We start from the raw sequence: 18,533 nt of genomic DNA, 5'->3' as shown, positions 1-18,533 counted from the left end.
TAATACCTAGAAAAGAATAGCAACGAATATAATTGGCATAAACTAAGATGAAAATTCTCATAACATGCAGATATATACTGGTATATACAGATCTCTGCCTAAGCGAAACTTCAGATTGCAAAAGACTGTCTCTAGTGTTACAGCTCCTTAACTATGTATTTTTAAAGGTAAGGTACATTTTAAGGCAGGCCTTTATTACAACATGAAACTGAGATTTGTTTCTATACAATTAGAACTTCAACTACTAAATAAAAAAAAATTAAGTATAATCTTATTTACAGAAGTCAAGTTCTAAATTCAGGGTACGCTTATTTTGAAATTCAAACATCACACTTATTTTTCGATGAGGAACTTCAGATCTCTAAAACAAATGTCTAGTAAGATATTTCAACAGTCCACTTTCTCTTAAAAAAAAAAAAAGAAAAGAAAAGAAGCTAAACTTTCTTTAAAAACTAAAACATTTCAGCTGGGCACAGTGGCTCACGCCTGTAATCATAGCACTTTGGGAAGCCAAGGCAGGTAGATCACCTGAGGTCAGAAGTTCAAGACCAGCCTGGCCAATGTGGCAAAACCCTGTCTCAACTAAAAATACAAAATTAGCCAGACGTGTTTGCATGTGCCTGTAATCCCAGCTACTCAGGAGACTGAGGCAGGAGAATCACTTGAACCTCAGGGGCGGAGGTTGCAGTGAGCCAAGATCGCACCATTGCACTCCAGCCTAGGCAACAAGAGCAAATCTCCATCTCAAAAAAAAAAACAAAAACTAAAACATTTCAATACTTAAATACTTAACTGGAATCAATATCAATTAACATAGCCTTAAAAATGCATTAAATGGTACAAAAGAAATATATTTTTAACATTAAAATAACAGTCATATCCTCACCTCCCACATTAACCTGTAATCCATATTTTCATCCAAGTCTTCAGGCATTCTCTTCTCTCCAGCAAAGGGTCCAAACTTTTCACCCTGAGTAGCAATGATTATATTGAACAAGGATTAGTACAATAAATCAACATACTAAAATAAACTATTTTTTTCTTCTGGAATGTTTTTCTGCAAATCTTCATGCCCAAAGAAGAGACACTTTTAAAATATTAACTAATTTACCCAACACAAAATGTTTATTTACAATCCAACTTAATCTGTTTTTAGCCTAAAACGCTAAATCCACAACATAGGAGCCAACATAAAAGGGTTACATCATTTACTTTCAAATTCTGAGGAGGTATTGGACATTGTATTTCATATGTTTCAATCCTCTTCATAGCCTCTGGCAAGCGATGCTGAAAAAAGCACTGAGTTTTGTCTGACTTGAGAGACAAGCCCACCAGGCAGAAAATCACCTGGTTTCCATAAACATCATAAATTCATCCATATTCTGGACAAGAAAGAAGTGGGCTTGCCATTCTCAGAGGAAGAGTGTTCATAAATAAACTTTAAATTTGCCTGCCAATCTTTCAAACAGGCAAATGGGCACACTTTAAACCAGGCTTTCTCGAAGCGTGTGCTTTGAAGCCCATCTGCACGAGAAACACCAGTGTTATTAGTTTGAGATACAGAATTCTGGTCTTTGTTAAAATCAGAATCTGGAAATGGGCTGTCCTTCAATCTACCCTAAAGGGACTGTTAAAGACATGTTCCATGAGCAAGTAACACTTTTTTCTCTTTAAAGTGACCAAAGCAGGGACTGCAGAGACATTGGGAATGAGTCGAATTTGTCCAACCAGATGTTTTGTTGAAATGTGTGCAGAGGAGACACAGAGCCACTTGTGCTTCTAAACCTGCCTATGACTATTTTTCAGCAGAATCCTACCCTTCACATGGAGGTGATGAAAGAAAAAAACCAACAAAATCTCTTTTGATGAACATTGTAAGGAGAAAAGATAACCACCAAGGCAATGTTTCAAAGATATAAATTACTTAATGAACAACAGAACACCCAACTCCTGAGAACAGTAAAATTTTAACACTTAAAGGAATTACAAATATTAATAGTTAACCCAGCCCCCTCCTTTTACAGATGAAGAAAGAGGTCCTGAGAAGCCATAAATACTGGCAGAGCCAGGAAGACCATTTCTTTAATGTTAACTTAGGGGCAGAAAATACCCACAGAGATTCCTCAAATCAAGACTATAATTGCAAGTAATTTGAATACAGGCATAGCAAAGAAACAGAGAGACTGCTGACTATTCATAACATTAGAGATATTAACAGAAAGGTTAGATAGCCAATTTTAGAGAAGCTAGAAGCCTGCTCTGCAATCCTCTCATGCCTCACTAGTCCCCTCATGCTGAAATGGGTATTCAACATCACACTCAAACACCACAGCCCCAAAGAGGCTTTCTTTACAAAGTAATCACTTCTCTCCTCCAGACGGGACCTAACCAGGATTTGATGGCAGGTAGGAAAAGCTCCACAAGAACAGGGGAGAAAAGTTAACACTTACCATGTGCCACACTCCAAATAATCCTATGTGGGAGCTTCCCCGTTTAACAACTAAGAAAACTGAGGCTCGGAGTTGAAATAGTTTGCTTGATTAAGATCAATCAGGTGGCAATGATTAGACATAGTATCAGGAACCAATGGTTTATTCTGAGTGGAGTGCTCAGGCACCATCCACTTCACCAAGCCAACACTCAAAACCCTGACAGACAGCTGCATGACCCACTGCTGAGGCTGCCTGATACCACCTCCTCAGCTTTCCATTGACTACAATTTAGCAATGACCTGGGCCATGCAATTGCCCAATGTACACACTCAATACATTGAGTACTGAATTGAAGAAACTGTGAGCTTATGTTAAAGTCAATCTAGAAAACAGACCAAAAAATAAGGTGTGTTTTTTGTAATAAATGTGAGGGTTAAATATGAATGAATGTGGTTCAATTTTCAGTCCACTCTGTCATGTATTTAGCCTTTATCAACTATTACAGAAAGTAATAATAATCTAAGTACACACTTTCCAAAGTAACTGATCTATCCAAACCAATCAATTCCTCTTTGCAGTACAAATTTGGAGGGGAGAAAAATGTGAATCTATCAATTCAGTAGTGCTCAGAGGACTAAAGAGGAAAGAATAGAAACTGAAATAAATGCAATGGGATCGGGGGGTTGGGGGGTTGGGGGGAAGCCTGCTTGGACGCAGGCCTAGGAAGATTATTAAAGGACTTAAAGCTTGATCCAATCTGTCACTGATGAACATTTGGGTTGATTCCAAGTCTTTGCTATTGTGAATAGTGCCGCAATAAACATACGCGTGCATGTATCTTTATAGCAACATGATTTATAATCCTTTGGGTATATCCCCAGTAATGGGATGGCTGGGTCATATAGTATTTCCAGTTCTGGATCCTTGAGGAATTGTCATACTGTTTTCCACAGTGGTTGAACTAGTTTACAATCCCGCCAACAGTGTAAAAGTGTTCTTATTTCTCTACATCCTCTCCGGCACCTGTTGTTTCCTGACTTTTTAATGATTGCCATTCTAACTGGTGTGAGATGGTATCTCATTGTAGTTTTCATTTGCATTTCTCTGATGGCCAGTGATGATGAGCATTTGTTCATGTGTCTGTTGGCTATATGAATGTCTTCTTTTGAGAAATGTCTGTTCATATCCTTTGCCCACTTTTTGATGGGGTTGTGTTTTTTTTTGTAAATTTGTTTGAGTTCTTCGTAGGTTCTAGATATTAGCCCTTTGTCAGATGAGTAGATGTGCAAAAATTTTCTCCCATTCTGTAGGTTGCCTGTTCACTCTGATAGTAGGTTCTTTTGCTGTGCAGAAGCTCTTTCATTTAATTAGATCCCATTTGTCAATTTTGGCTTTTGTTGCCATTGATTTTGGTGTTTTAGACATGAAGTCCTTGCCCGTGCCTATGTCCTGAATGGTATTACCTAGGTTTTCTTCTAGGGTTTTTATGGTTTTAAGTCTAACATTTAAGTCTCTAATCCATCTTGAATTAATTTTCGTATAAGAAGTAAGGAAAGGATTCAGTTTCAGCTTTCTACTTAGGGCTAGCCAATTTTCCCAGCACCATTTATTAAATAGGGAATCCTTTCCCCATTTCTTGTTTTTGTCAGCTTTGTCAAAGATCAGATGGCTATAGATGTGTGGTATTATTTCTGACGACTCTGTTCTGTTCCATTGGTCTATATCTCTGTTTTGGTACCAGTACCATGCTGTTTTGGTTACTGTAGCCTTGTAGTATAGTTTGAAGTCAGGTAGCATGATGCCTCCAGCTTTGTTCTTTTGACTTAGGATTGTCTTGGCAATGCGAGCTCTTTTTTGGTTCCATATGAACTTTAAAGCAGTTTTTTCCAATTCTGTGAAGAAATTCATTGGTAGCTTGATGGGGATGGCATTGACTCTATAAATTACCTTGAGTAGTATGGCCATTTTCACAATATTGATTCTTCCTATCCATGAGCATGGTATGTTCTTCCATTTGTTTATGTCCTCTTTTATTTCACTGAACAGTGGTTTGTAGTTCTCCTTGAAGAGGTCCTTTACATCCCTTGTAAGTTGGATTCCTAGGTATTCTATTCTCTTTGAAGCTATTGTGACACATTCATTCATGATTTGGCTCTCTGTTTGTCGGTTACTGGTGTATAAGAATGCTTGTGATTTTTGCACATTGATTTTGTATCCTGAGACTTTGCTGAAGTTGCTTATCAGCTTAAGGAGATTTTGGACTGAGATGATGGGATTTTCGAAATATGCAATCATGTTATCTGCAAACAGGGACAATTTGACTTCTTCTTTTCCTAACTGAATACCCTTGATTTCTTTCTCTTGCCTGATTGCCCTAGCCAGAACGTCCAACACTATGTTGAATAGGAGTGGTGAGAGAGGGCATCCTTGTGCCAGTTTTCAAAGGGAATGCTTCCAGTTTTTGCCCATTCAGTATGATATTGGCTATGGGTTTGTCATAAATAGCTCTTATTATTTTGAGATACATTCCATCAATACAGAATTTATTGAGAGTTTTTAGCATGAAGGGTTGTTGAATTTTATCAAAGGCCTTTTCTGCATCTATTGAGATAATCATGTGGATTTTGTCTTTGGTTCCGTTTATATGCTGGATTATGTTTATTGATTTGCGTATGTTGAACCAGCCTTGCATACCAGGGATGAAGCCCACTTGATCATGGTGAATAAGCTTTTTGATGTGCTGCTGGATTCAGTTTGCCAGTATTTTATTGAGGATTTTTGCATCGATGTTCATCAGGGATATTGGTCTAAAATTCTCTTTTGTTTGTTGTGTCTCTGCCAGGCTTTGGTATCAGGATGATGTTGGCCTCATAAAATGAGTTAGGGAGGATTCCCTCTTTTTCTATTGATTGGAATAGTTTCAGAAGGAATGGTACCAGCTCTCTTTATACCTCTGGTAGAATTTGGCTGTGAATCCGTCTGGTCCTGGACTTTTTTTGGTTGATAGGCTATTAATTATTGCCTCAATTTCAGAGCCTGCTATTGGTCTATTCAGGGATTCAACTTCTTCCTGGTTTAGTCTTGGGACAGTGTAAGTGTCCAAGGAAATTATCCATTTCTCCTAGGTTTTCTAGTTTATTTGCATAGAGGTGTTTATAGTATTCTCTGATGGTAGTTTGTATTGCTGTGGGGTTGGTGGTGATATCCCCTTTATCATTTTTTATTGTGTCTATTTGATTCTTCTCTCTTTTCTTCTTTATTAGTCTTGCTAGCACTCTATCAATTTTGTTGATCTTTTCAAAAAACCAGCTCCTGGATTCATTGATTTTTTGGAGGGTTTTTTGTGTCTCTATCTCCTTCAGTTCTGCTCTGATCTTAGTTATTTCTTGCCTTCTGCTAGCTTTTGAATGTGTTTGTTCTTGCTTCTCTAGTTCTTTTAATTGTGATGTTAGAGTGTCAATTTTAGATCTTTCCAGCTTTCTCTTGTGGGCATTTAGTGCTATAAATTTCCCTCTACACATTCCTTTAAATGTGTCCCAAAGATTTTGATATGTTGTATCTTTGTTCTCATTGGTTTCAAAGAACATCTTTGAAAATTCAGTGTTTCAAACACTCTTCTTGAAAACTTCAAAAATTTCTGGCTGATTTCCCGATATCATTGGTTTTACTTTTTGTAATAAATCTGCTGAAAATTTCACACTAGCAGATAGGAAAACTCTCCGCTCTTCCATTTTCTTGCTGTCCATTTGTCCCTGCATTAGTGGTATTACCTTTGATCTGTGATTTCTTTGCAAGAACTTTCCTAGGCTTCTTAGCTTCTATCTCAAGAGTCACCACCTCAAACACTTACAAGTTAGGCAGTAAGGCAACACAACACCAGATACCCAACAATAAACATGTAAATGATACGTTAGAGAGTAGCCAGGAGGTAAGGTGGAAAGGGCATGCCACCCAAAAACTTTTTCCACTCCAGTTGAATATTGCTATATCACCATGTGGACCCAATGTTGCCGGATATATACATTACTTTTAGAGAAGTTACTAACTCAAATTTGTGTGTGAAATCACTGAATTTTTTACATTGGCAATGAATTCCAAGAATTCAACACTGTGCAGGTCAAATAAAATGTGACTTCAAGATAAATTCAGCCTGTACACACCAAACTGTCTGAGTCAAACTTACTTCTCAGACTGATCCAATGTCCAGTCCATAATGGAGCATCTTTGTTTTTATTCAAACTGTTTCTGAATAAAGCAGATAATTAATTCATTTAATCTGCTATTCACTGGACTAGACAGTAACTTTTAATAAAAACTGTATGATTGCAAAAATGTGAGCCATTTTCTCTCATTTTGCTGAATGCTATTAGTAAGTTAAAAACATGATTCACTGAAGATCTCTCTCTCAGAATTGTGGGGAAAAGCACTATCTTCTAAGCCTCAGTTTCCTTATCTACAAAACTTAGGGATTTAGATTAGTTGATTCCAAGATTCCTTCCAGTTTTTAAATCCCAATAGAAAGAGCTTCCACAGACCAAATTTAGAACAATTCGAGACTCAAAGGGGACAAAAGGATAACTGATCGAAACACATTAACAAATTTGTAAGTCCATACCATCAGTGAGAGAAAAAAGGAAATTTTTTAAAAATCTCATTTGCTATCATTAGAGGATAAGTTATTATTAAAATTAGTAAAGAAAAGGAATTAAGCATTTGGTCCTGCCTTTTCAATAGTAACCATAGTTCAGGATAACCAGACAGCCGAAATTGATGATGAAAAGCTCTTCTTTACAGGAGAATGCTAACTTATAAATAAAGGGGGAATATCTGAGTTAGCAAATCACCATTTTGAAATCCCTAATAATATTACTGATTTGTCAAGAATTCTCCACGGATACTAAAACCATTAGGCAAAAGGTTGATGGTGAAAACAAATATCCATATAGTAGTAACAGCTCACTGATTACTTGCTAAGAACAAAGGGGAAACAGTACATTTACAATAGAAAAATTACCTTAACCCAATGTTGGCATCAGTAACAGTGGGAAGCCAGACACATTATATGCCCCCTACTATTACGCAGCACAAATAAACCAGCATCACTCCACAATGTATTTTTGCCAGAAATATTTATATCTAACTTCCAGACTGCAGGAATTATAGGAGATAGAGAAACAAGTTAAATAAAGCCCTGGGAATGTAATCAGGTAAATCCAGATGTGAGATACTCTACAACGGGCATGATCTCTTCAGAGAGTCACTGTTGTTAAAAAGTGGGGGGGAGGAATTAAAGAGATAGTTAATAGACATAACTAAATGTAATATGTAGTCTTTGATCAGATCCTTGTTCAAAAATATCTATAAAAACATTTTGTAGGCAATTGGAGTAATTTAAATATGGGCTAGCATTAGAAGACATTAGGAAATTACTGTTATTTTTGTTAGATTTGCTGAAACGGCATCATGGCTATTTAGGAGCATGTCCTTATGCTAAAGTATTGAGGGGTGAATTGTCACAATGTCTGTAATTTACTTTGAAATAGTTCGGAAATAAAAAATATACATACAGATGACATAAATACATTAAAGTGAATCAATCTGCAATTGAGTCATTTATATTTGAAATAATGATGTTTTTCACAGAAGGAGACTGGAGTCCCCACTTAGAACATAATTATGTTTCAATGTTGAACTACTGTGCATGTATGTGCCCTTGCAATACAATTAGACCTTCAATAGTATATTAATGTGCTTTTTAAAAGTTCAATGTGAAAAATAACCAATCTTCCTTCCAAACTGTAGGAAGTCTGAGGCAGACTAGTTGCCTCCCTATATCCATTCCCCTTAGTACTAGAACACTGATCTTGTTCAGGGTACTAATGTATCCAGGTAAAAATACTACATTTATCTTGAAGAGAGTGGAGCAAACAACCTGCGAGCAGAAATCATTGTATGGAACTATCACACAAGTTCTTAAATGAAGCTGAGTCAACTGGAAAGTATACCCAATCCTGTTTCTCCCCACATGGAATATCAGCATGATAGCTGAGGCTGAAGCAGCCATCTTGAGTCCAAGAGAATTGCAAAGACTTCTGCCCTGACATTTTGAGCCACTGAACTAATGGCCACAAACATCTTGTTCCATTTGCCAACTTTCTGTTAGAGGGAGAACAAAAACTCCAAGTTTAATTACTGCAGTTGTCTCTCTTACTCCAGTTGATATAGCAGAGCTCAGGGGAAAGAAATGTAGTGGTGCCTATAATAAAACAGAATTCTTCTTTACGAAATGCATCACTTATGAAATAACACAAAATGGAAATGCAGAGATGTGAAAAAAATAATAATTGTGGGTATATGGTGACCTGAAGGCAGCACCTTTCCCCTTCACCCTCAAACCTAAGTTACTTTCTTCTCTTGAGCAAAACAACTACTACTAGCATCTGTGGGCAGATAGGTGCAAATGAAGCCTTAGGTTCTGACAGACAACTGGTGCGAGGTGTTCTCTCCAGTGGACTTGGTAATAAAGTAGAAAACAGCAGAGTAACCAGGGACAAGGGCTGAAAACCAGGGAATCCCAAAAAAAATTTGAAAGTCAGAGATGGAGGGGGCCACAACCCACAATTTTTCCTGCTCTTGATGCCCAAGAAAGTACAAGGAGAACAGAAAGCTGACTGACAGGGAACTGACAGCCTATCTGCCAGTGCAGGCCCACTGAAGAGAGACCCATTTGCCTTCTACCACCTGCAGGACTGAAGCCACAGAGGACTATTCAATAACCAGTCTTGAGCTCCAGTGAGGTAACCAAGGGATACAGCCCATACAAAGGAGCAAAGCTGCTAGAAAGAGGAAGATAAGGCAGAAAAATGAGACCCACGCTCTGTGTTCTACAGCAGACAGAATACCTCAACTAAAGGGAATACCTGAATTACCTAAGAAAATTTAAGGAGATTCAAATACAGCACTAGAAAAAAAAAAAAAAAAACTTTTAAGAGTTAAAAACCATTAACTTAAAGATATTTATCTTTAGAGAATGAATTGAAAGAAAGTGACAAGAATCAAATTCAAAAAAAAATTCTCAAGTGAAAACTATGGACAGATAAAAATATGATATTTATAATCAAATTCAAAATCAAAACCTCAAGTGAAAACCATGGACAGATAAAAATATGATATTTAGAGAATAGATCCAGGAAACCTTGCATATAAAAACTAACTCCAGAGTATTTTTTTAAAGGGATGAGAAGTGTATTAGTCTATTCTCACACTGCTATAAAGAACTTCCCTAAGTCTGGGTAATTTATAAAGGAAAGAGGTTTAATTGGCTCACAGTTCCACATTGCTGAGGGAGGCCTCAGGAAACTCAGAATCATGGTGGAAGGCAAAGGAGAAGCAGGCACCTTCTTCACAGGGCTGCAGGACAGAGTGAGTGCAAGCAGGGGAAATGCTTTGTATCAACTGCATTGTATCAAAAAGACACCTGCACATGTAGTTTATCACAGCCCAATTCACAATTATAAAGATACAGAATCAACCTAAGTGCCCATCAGCCTATGAGTTGATATAAGAAAATGTGGTGTATATACACAATGGAATACTACTCAGCCATAAAATATAACAAAATAATGTCTCTGGCAGCAGCTTGGATCTAGCTGGAGGGCATTATTCTAAGTGAAGTAACTCAGGAATGGAAAGTCAAATACCGTATGTTCTCACTTCCAAATGAGAGCTAAGCTGTGGGTACACAAAGGCATACAGAGTGGTATAATGAACACTGGACATTCAGAAGAGATAGGCTAGGAGGGGTATCCAAACTCCATATTGGATATAATATACATTACTCAGTGAGGGGTACACCAAAATCTCAAACTTCACCACTATACAATTCATCCATGTAACCAAAAACCACTTGTACCCCTAAAGCTATTGAAATAAAAAATACATAAAAGTTCAGTTTCCACCAAGAAGGTTAGTAGGAGTATCACTACTAACCTAACAATGAGAATGATAAACTGCAAAATCATAACTTTTCTTAAGGAGAGCACTAGCTTACCTGTGGCCAGTGTCCTCCTCTATCCACCATCCAAACAAGTAAAAAATCAACTAGCATTTTAACCACTTGCTAAAGGAGGAATGTGAGACAGCATGAAGGTATAGAACTATGGCAAGCCCCAGACCCAAGGGATGCTCACAGGCATGCTCACATTCTTTTCCAAGGACCTCCCCATGTGAGAGAGGTTTGGGAACAGATGGGAAAACAAAGAGAGACTTCCTCAGTGGTGCTGGCATGCAAGAGCGGAACAGCAGCTGCTGCAAGAATGGCATGACAGTGTACACCTCCTGTCCTGACCCTTTTCTCATATCAGAAGAAAGCCTTTAGCTACTGCAAGAAAAGCAGCAAACTATGTCATCCCCAGGATGACCCCAGTAAAGATCCACCGCTGTGGGCAGAAGGGCAGGAAACAGTACAGGCTCAAGCACTTAGACCACAACCATCAAAGGACCCCTACCACTGGGGAAGGGACAAGAAATATTCACCCACAAAAGACCAACCACTGACACAAGGCAAAAGATGAGCTCTCCTGGGGAAGAGGAACAGGCATATTGAGAAAGCCCAACTCCCAGGGCCCAGGCAGAGAAAGCCTACATAAGAGGCAGAATGGAACAAGACAACAGAGACCCTTCTCCCATACCCCTCACCATCAGCTCACCCCACACCAAAAAATAACACAGTGAAGTCCATTGTGGGAAGAACAACAACAGCAGGGCAGAAGGGCAGATAAAGGCTGAGAAAATTCATTGCCAGAAGACAAGTGATATAAGAAATGTTAAATGAAGTTCTTCAGCATTCAGAATATGATACCAGACAAAAACTTAGTTCAAAATAAATAAATGGGCCAGGCACGGTGGTTCACCCCTGTAATCCCAGCACTTTGGGAGGCCGAGGTGGGCAAATCACTTGAGGTCAGGAGTTCGAGATCAGCCTGGCCAACATGGTAAAACCCTACTAAAAATACAAAAATTAGCCAGGTTTGGTGGTAGCTACTCAGGAGGCTGAGGCAGGAGAATAGCTTGAACCTGGGAGACAAAGGTTGCAGTGAGCTGAGATCGCCCCTCTGCACTTTAGCCTGGACAACAGAGCAAGACTCTGTCAAATAAATAAATAAATAAATAAATAAATAAATAAATAAATGTAATGGTAAAAAGTAAAGGTACATAACAAAGACAATTTGTCTTCATTTTAATTGCTCTAAAAGATCACTGATGATCTAAAGAAACAAGAGTAAAAATGTACTGTAAGATTTACAACATGTAACATAAAATGTGTGACATTTTAAAGAATGGGAAGGAGGAACTGCATTATATAATTGTATCTCACTTTCACATATCCCTTTGCTGTCTAACAGACATCTCAAAAACAACATGCCTTAAACTGAACCCCTGATCTGCCCTCTTCAAACCTGCTCTGCCCACAACCTTCCCCATCTCAGTTGCTGGCCGACAATCCAATCCTTCCAATTCCTCAGGCTAAAATCCTTGGAATCATCCTGAATCCTTCCCATTCTTTCACACTTCACATCCAATCCTATCAGCATATTCTATTACCCCTACACTACCAAAGTAGCCACTATCTTGGTCGAAACTGTCATCACCTCTCACATGGATTACTGCAGTAGAATCCTAACTCTCCCAGTTCACACACTTGTCCTGTGGCAAACTATTCTCAACAGAACAGCTAGAGTCATGTTTGATAAACGGGCAAACTATTCTCAACAGAACAGCCAGAGGCATGCTTGATAAACCTATGTCACTCCTTTGCTCAAAACTCAGCAGTGCCTTCTCCTTTCACTCAAAGTAAAAGCCAAAGGCTTTGCAGTGGCCTAAAGGGCTCTAAGCAGTGGATCTTCCCCTAATACTCATCCCTTCACTAGCCCTCTGACCTCCTCAACTACTTGCTTGCTTGTTCACTTCATTCCAGCCACACTGACCACGTTGTTCTTGGACAGCAACAAGCAAACTCCCGTCTTAGGTCCTTTACTGTAGCTGCCCCTTCTGCACTTAGAATGCTCTTCCCGCAGATATGTTTGGCTAATTTCCTACCACCCTTCAAATAATTGCCCAAATCTCTCCTGTTTAGTGAGGATTAACTGACCCATCTAACACGTATAACATCCCACACACACACCCACACACCTTTTCTGCCAAGTCAACCATACCTAGCTCTTTTTCTTTTTTCTATAATGCTTATCATATTTAACATAGTATAAAAGTTAGGTCTGATAGGTCTGTTATTTTGTGTCTTCCCTTATTGGAATGCAAGCTCCCCAAGAGCCAGAATACCGATTTTCTTCACTATTGTACCCCAAAGTGAATAGTATAGGTCTTGGCATATACAGTGATAAAGATTTGTTAAATGAATGTGTAAAACAAGACCTAAATAAATACAAATTACAGCATATCCACAGCCTAGACTATATTCAGACATTAAAAAAAGCAGAGCCAAGGTAGGTAACTTAAAGGAATTTCCACAAGATACCATCGAATGAAAAATGTGAGATGATGAAGTGAGTTTACTCTTTTCTTATTTTTGTAAACTCATGTTTTTTTAAAAGTGGGCATGTGTTTGTATATTTGTGAATATAGCATTTCATCACAATAGAGAAAAAAACATTTTTAAGGAGAAGGGTATATGGAATGACCTGAGTTCAAATTTTCATTAATCCACTTATGATGGAAATAACCTTCCTCAACATCAGCTCTCTCATCTATAAAACAGGGATGCTAACAGCCCCTTTGCAGGCTTACTGCAAGACTTCACTAAAAACTGTGTAAAGCATCTAGTGACCGTTGTCTCTGTCACTCACTCTTCTGCCACTAGTAACTAAAACAGTGCCTAAAAACTGCCATAGTTCAATAAATATTTGTTGAATTAATTGTAGCTGCCATTATCACACACACACATATATATATGTGTGTATATATATATATATATACACACACACACACATATATATATATATATATATATATATATATATATATATATAGTTTTGGAGAAAATGTTAGAGTAGTTACATAATTTAAAAAAATGTTTAACAACACCAGGAAATACAAAGCTGCCTTGAGTCACTATGGAGAAGTGTGAATGTGTGAAAACAGGGAAGAGACAGCATATATGGCAGGCTTCATGATTACATTTCTCCAATAATGTTTCCAGATAAGTTATCATCAGCCACCAGGAAACGTAAGCAAACATTGGCTGGCAGATTTTTAGCCCTAGGCTACAAATCCATGTTTCTTCAGACAAGTCACCTTCTACGCTGATCAACACAACACCTCATCCCACAAAGTCTGGTCTTCCTGTATTAACATTTATGCATGGTGATTTTTCCTCTACAGGCTTTTATTTACTTATCTGTTTCAGCTTTTTTCTCTCTTTGATATTTTTTTAAACTTTGTAAAATTTGACTTTTGTTTTGAAATCTTACTATATTTTTACAAATTCACCTTTAAGCCTTTACTTCAGGTATTGATTGATTGATTGATTGATTTTTACTTAGGATTTTACCTCACCAAATGATCTTAGTACAAATCCCTCAGTGAGAATCAAGGTGTGTGTCTTTGTTTGGAAAGGAGGGAGTTGGAACTGTGAGAGGCATAGGAATCTGAGAGGTAACTGTGAGCTCTAAGACTCCCTACAACTCTCTGGGCTTCAGTGTTCTCACCTGTAAAAGGAGGATGTGCCAATTAGATGACGTCTGTTAACTTAGCAAAAAATTACAAGATATAATTTTAGAAAAGGAGAGGTGGAGACAATACTTTATTTCTCCTAAAAGGTTACAGCCTGCCAAGTGGCCATCCCACAGTCTGGGAAGCATGCCTCTGGCCAAAGCCCAGAGACAGGCACTTTGAAGGAGGAAGAGCTTTACACTGAACAGGTTGGCTCTCTGCACTTGTCTTCCCAGAGAATCTCCTGGCTGGCTCAGCGACTTCAGCTCTCTGCTCAGATGTCATTTCCTCTGAGAAGCCTTCCCTGCTGGCCCTCCTAAAGTAGACCCACCCCTCATTTACTCTTTAAAGCCTCATCCTGTTTATTTCCTGCAATTAATTTAACACATGCCTCAATCATTTTGGTAATTTTCCATTTTCTACTTGTTTACTGCCTATCTCCCCACACAAGAAAGCAAGCTCCTTGAAGAAAAAGACCTTGTCTGTCTTGCTCACCTGTGTATCCCCAGGGCCTTGTACAGTACCTGCCACATATGAATGATTAAATGACGGAAAGTCAGAGAAGAAAAACCTACATCCTAAAATATCTAAAGGGAAAGAAAGCTGCAAGTAGTATATTTCCACCTTAATCTTTCCCTTAAAATTACATAATCTGAGAGCTTGAAATAACCTTTCCACTTTGCAGTTTCAGGCACAATGTCAAAAAGACCACCCACTGGTGGTCAATCATATAAGCAAGCTAGGAAAAAAATGGTCGTGAGACAAAAAATGTAATGTAGTAAGGTGTTTGCTTAACTTTAAATTTTTATTGGATGTATACTTAATTTATGAGTTTTGAGTAACTAATATTAATTTTAATCTGCATAATACTTTGCAACCTAAAATGCCACATTTTCACTGAAGCATTCAACTGTGCTCCTGAGAAAACACAGCAAGCATTAGACAGGGTCTGGCACACAGCATGCAAAAAGTTTCAATTTTATTATTTTTCCTTATTCTGATTATTAGCAAATCACAATGTGTAAAAGTGTGAATGAACTCAGGTCTCCTTTTTCTTCTCAAAAGCTTTCTAACTGACTCTTTTCCTTTTCTTGAATTGTCACTGTACAGATTTTTATACTGGGAAAAAAAAATTAGAGGCAACAGACCAGCAAAAAAGGATAATTGCCAAGGAAAAATCTAGTAGGACTAAGGTAAAGCCAGGGAATTAGGTGATTCTGCTGCAAAGACACCACCACTCTAGGAAGCACTGCACGAAAAGGGGTAGGACTAGAGAAGGATTAACGGGTCCTATCAGCAAGAAAATCCCATCTCAACCTGGTGAATGTAATGTGGGTGGGGTTTCTAGCAAGATTTCCCAACCTCAGTCTGGATTAGATTCTTTGAATTTGAAATCAACAGATGGCTTGAATTGCAATCACTTTCTAAAACAGGAGTGTTATACAAGTAGATGTGTTATAAAAGTGTGGCAAAACATCTGTAATTTCCAACACATGTATTAAAAGTGGTATCTTCTAAAGTTTGTTTAGAATAGAGAGCATGAAAACTTTTAAGTAAGGTCCTTAATGTAGCTGCTGATAAATCTGTCTTCTCAGGTCCCTTGATTTATGGCCAGAATTAGGTCTAGTACAAGGTAACTTGGAATATACCTAAGAATTGAGGGACCATTTGCCTTTCACAAGCATGTAAGGGATGCATTGATACTCAGCTGCAGCCTTACAATTCAGCTAAAGTCTGCTATTTGGCTTTAGCCTTGTCTTTGTCCTCAGATTTTGGAAGGAAAAGGAACTGAAGCTTCCTTTAGGGTCAGTTCTGAGATCAACAAACCTGTCCATGACCTTGTGACTGAATATTTTGGGATCATAACTAAAAGTCAATAATAGTTTGGATTCATAGCAAACATCTGCATATTCACTTTGAAATATAGAGAAGTATTCTAAATGTGATCTGGATGGAAATCTCTATGTGTTTTATATATTAAAGTTAAACTGGCCAAGAAAAGATAAGTATCATTGCAATAGTAAAGTGATGCAATAATATATGATGATTTTGGAAGCTGTTCATTTCATTGCATGCCCAAAAACAAAATACTTACAAAGAATCAAATATATGAAAAAATAAGCTGAAATTAATAAAAATCTCAAAAGAAAGGAGGTTGGCCAGCTGTTTCTAAAAACCTATATGGTAATATAAGGAAACAACAAGGACTATGTAATAATTCTAATCTTTGTAGAGTTGTTTGGTATAGTACTATTCATAACATTAAATAAAATGATTTTTAAGAACTGTGTTTAATTTTTAAAGTAATTACATTTAAGCCAGAAACCTTTAAGGAAGGTCTGAGAATTTTTCACATCTTTTAAGAATGAATTAAAAGCAGAATTTGAACTCTGTACAGAAGTCATTTGGTGATGGTTGTATTTGGCCTTCAAAAAATGTTGATTTTAACATTTGGCCATTTGGCAACTATTCAATACATCTCTAATTCAGATAAAGTATTTATTCCTGTTTTTAACATTTGAATATTCTCCACAACTCCCATTTGAAAAAATAAATAAGTGGTTTATTTTTTCCAATTTCACCCTGAAGGATGACTGGAGATCATGTTGTCAATGGAGCCCTTTTTTGGAGATTAGTAGCACTTTCTACTACTCTTCACCAGCTCTTTAGGTCAGAGGCTAAGGGGAGGGGGTTAAATGCAGTTGAAAGAGACCCTAGTGTCTCTGACTGCATCCTCTGAACCTCTTGTGAACATACCTTACCTGAACAAGCCTGTTGTTGCCCAAACCTCCATCTTACAAAATATCTACTAAGAAAAGGGGACGAGGGAGGCCAGGACGACTGTAACAAGTTATAATATTATAAGATCAAATCCAAAGAGCTGGACTGTTCCTGTGGCCTCTCTTCCTAGGCCTTTGCTTTCAACATCCAACACTTCCAGGCCCTTCCTGTACAAACGGAGCAATGTGCTTCCTCTCACCACATGCCTGTAACTTTCTGGCTGGAGAGATCGAACCGATGTTGGAGACAAATCCAAAAAAAAAAATCAGAGAAAAAAGGTACAGACATTCAAAGATTATCTGGTTGGCACCTCCCTGAAGGCACATATAACACATTCCAGGAGGGAAGGAAATGCTGGGTGTATGAATGAGATTCTACGGCCTGTGTGGAGCGGCGCTCTGGGCTGTTCTTCCCATCCCCGCATGGAAAGTTAAGAGTTTCTAGCCACATTAATTCATCCTAAAGGAAAAGAGGCGGCGGCGGAGCACCGTGCGCGCGGGGGAAGACTCCCGCCCACGCGTGCCTTTGCCAACGCAAAGACGCAGCTCACTCCCGTAACCGAGGAAGAGGGAGGCTCCCGCCGCGCTCACTTCCTGCGGGAGAGAGGAAAGACATCTTGCAGCAGGGAGGCCGGTGGCAGTTCCGCCCCTGGACCGGCCGGCAGCGGAGCGCGCCCCGCCGCCACCTACGTGGCGCTGCCTGCTCGGGTGGCGCAGCGAGTAAAGGCCACCCCCGCCGCGCCCCGCGGTCCCCGGCCGTCCAGCGGAACGCCTGGCCCGGCCCGGGCGAGGGGCGACCGGGGTGAAGCCCGCCGCGCCCCGGGCCCTGCGGCAGGGCGACTCCGGGAGGCGCAGGGCGCGCGAGGTGCAGGGGCGCGCAGGCCGCCGCCGGGTCACCCACCTTTCGCACTCTGCGGGCCGTGTAGAGCCCCATCCCGTCCTGAACCCGGGAGGACTTCAGGGAGAACCTGTCCGGCACGTACATGCCCAGCATTTTCCCGGCCGCGGCGGCCACCGCCTCTCTCAACACCGGCGCTCAGCGCCCGGCAGGCAACACATCGAAATTTGGGGTGCCAGGGTAGAGGGGAGAAGCCGGCAGGGAAGGAGGAAATGGAGTTTTCCTCCCAGAATCCCCACCTCCCTGCCGATTCCAGGATCCCCCGCGGCTCAGCCCCTCCTCGTCCCGGGTCGGGCTCGGCCCGGATCCGTTGCTGCCATTCCTGCTGCGGGGGCGCTGGGGGCGCGGGCCTGGGCGCTGCGGGCGCCGGGACGCCGCTCGCTGATTGGCCCGAAGTTGGCTGCTCGGACCCGCGCCCGGGCGCGAAGCCCGTAGCAGGGCTGACCCCGGGGCCTCAAACCCGGAGGCCCACGAGCTACGCGGGCCGTCAGCACCCCTAGCCCCGGCACGGCGGCGTGCGTTCCCGCCTTTGTCCAGCTCTGGGTGTTCGAACCTTGCCCCGCTGAACCTTTACTCCCGGTAGGGAAGTCTCGCTTGCTTCTCTTCAGATGCAAAACGAAATGGACCTTCGCACAGCTGGGGCATCCTCCAAAACAACTTTATCAAGTTCCTGACTCTGAAAACCAGCTTATTGCC

General features: G+C 39.9%; 1 protein-coding gene across 29 annotated transcripts in view; it reads right to left on the bottom strand.

Annotated features, from left to right (window-relative positions):
• The window catches only part of LOC105486162 (PR/SET domain 5), a 344,263-nt gene extending 326,118 nt beyond the window's left edge, over window positions 1-18,145 (bottom strand). For 20 of the 29 annotated variants that reach the window (XR_011621027.1, XR_011621024.1, XR_011621028.1 and 17 more), the window contains exons 1-2: window positions 17,841-18,109; window positions 887-970 (exon numbers count right to left, since the gene is read on the bottom strand). Coding sequence is in view for 10 of the 29 variants with exons in the window: in XM_011748887.2 (XP_011747189.1) it covers window positions 887-970; window positions 17,841-17,933 (177 nt within the window). In the remaining 19 variants the exon portion in view is untranslated. Of the gene's footprint in view, window positions 1-886; window positions 971-17,840 lie in introns of all 29 variants that reach the window. The other 9 variants (XR_011621031.1, XM_071093093.1, XM_011748891.2 and 6 more) reach the window with 7 other exon arrangements.
• Window positions 18,146-18,533: the final 388 nt, after the last annotated feature.

This window comes from Macaca nemestrina, chromosome 3 (genome assembly GCF_043159975.1).
Source record: "Macaca nemestrina isolate mMacNem1 chromosome 3, mMacNem.hap1, whole genome shotgun sequence".
Classification (NCBI taxonomy): Eukaryota; Metazoa; Chordata; class Mammalia; order Primates; family Cercopithecidae; genus Macaca; species Macaca nemestrina.
The sequence above is the reverse complement of the archived record's forward strand: the minus strand, read 5'-3'. Positions and strand labels throughout refer to the sequence as shown.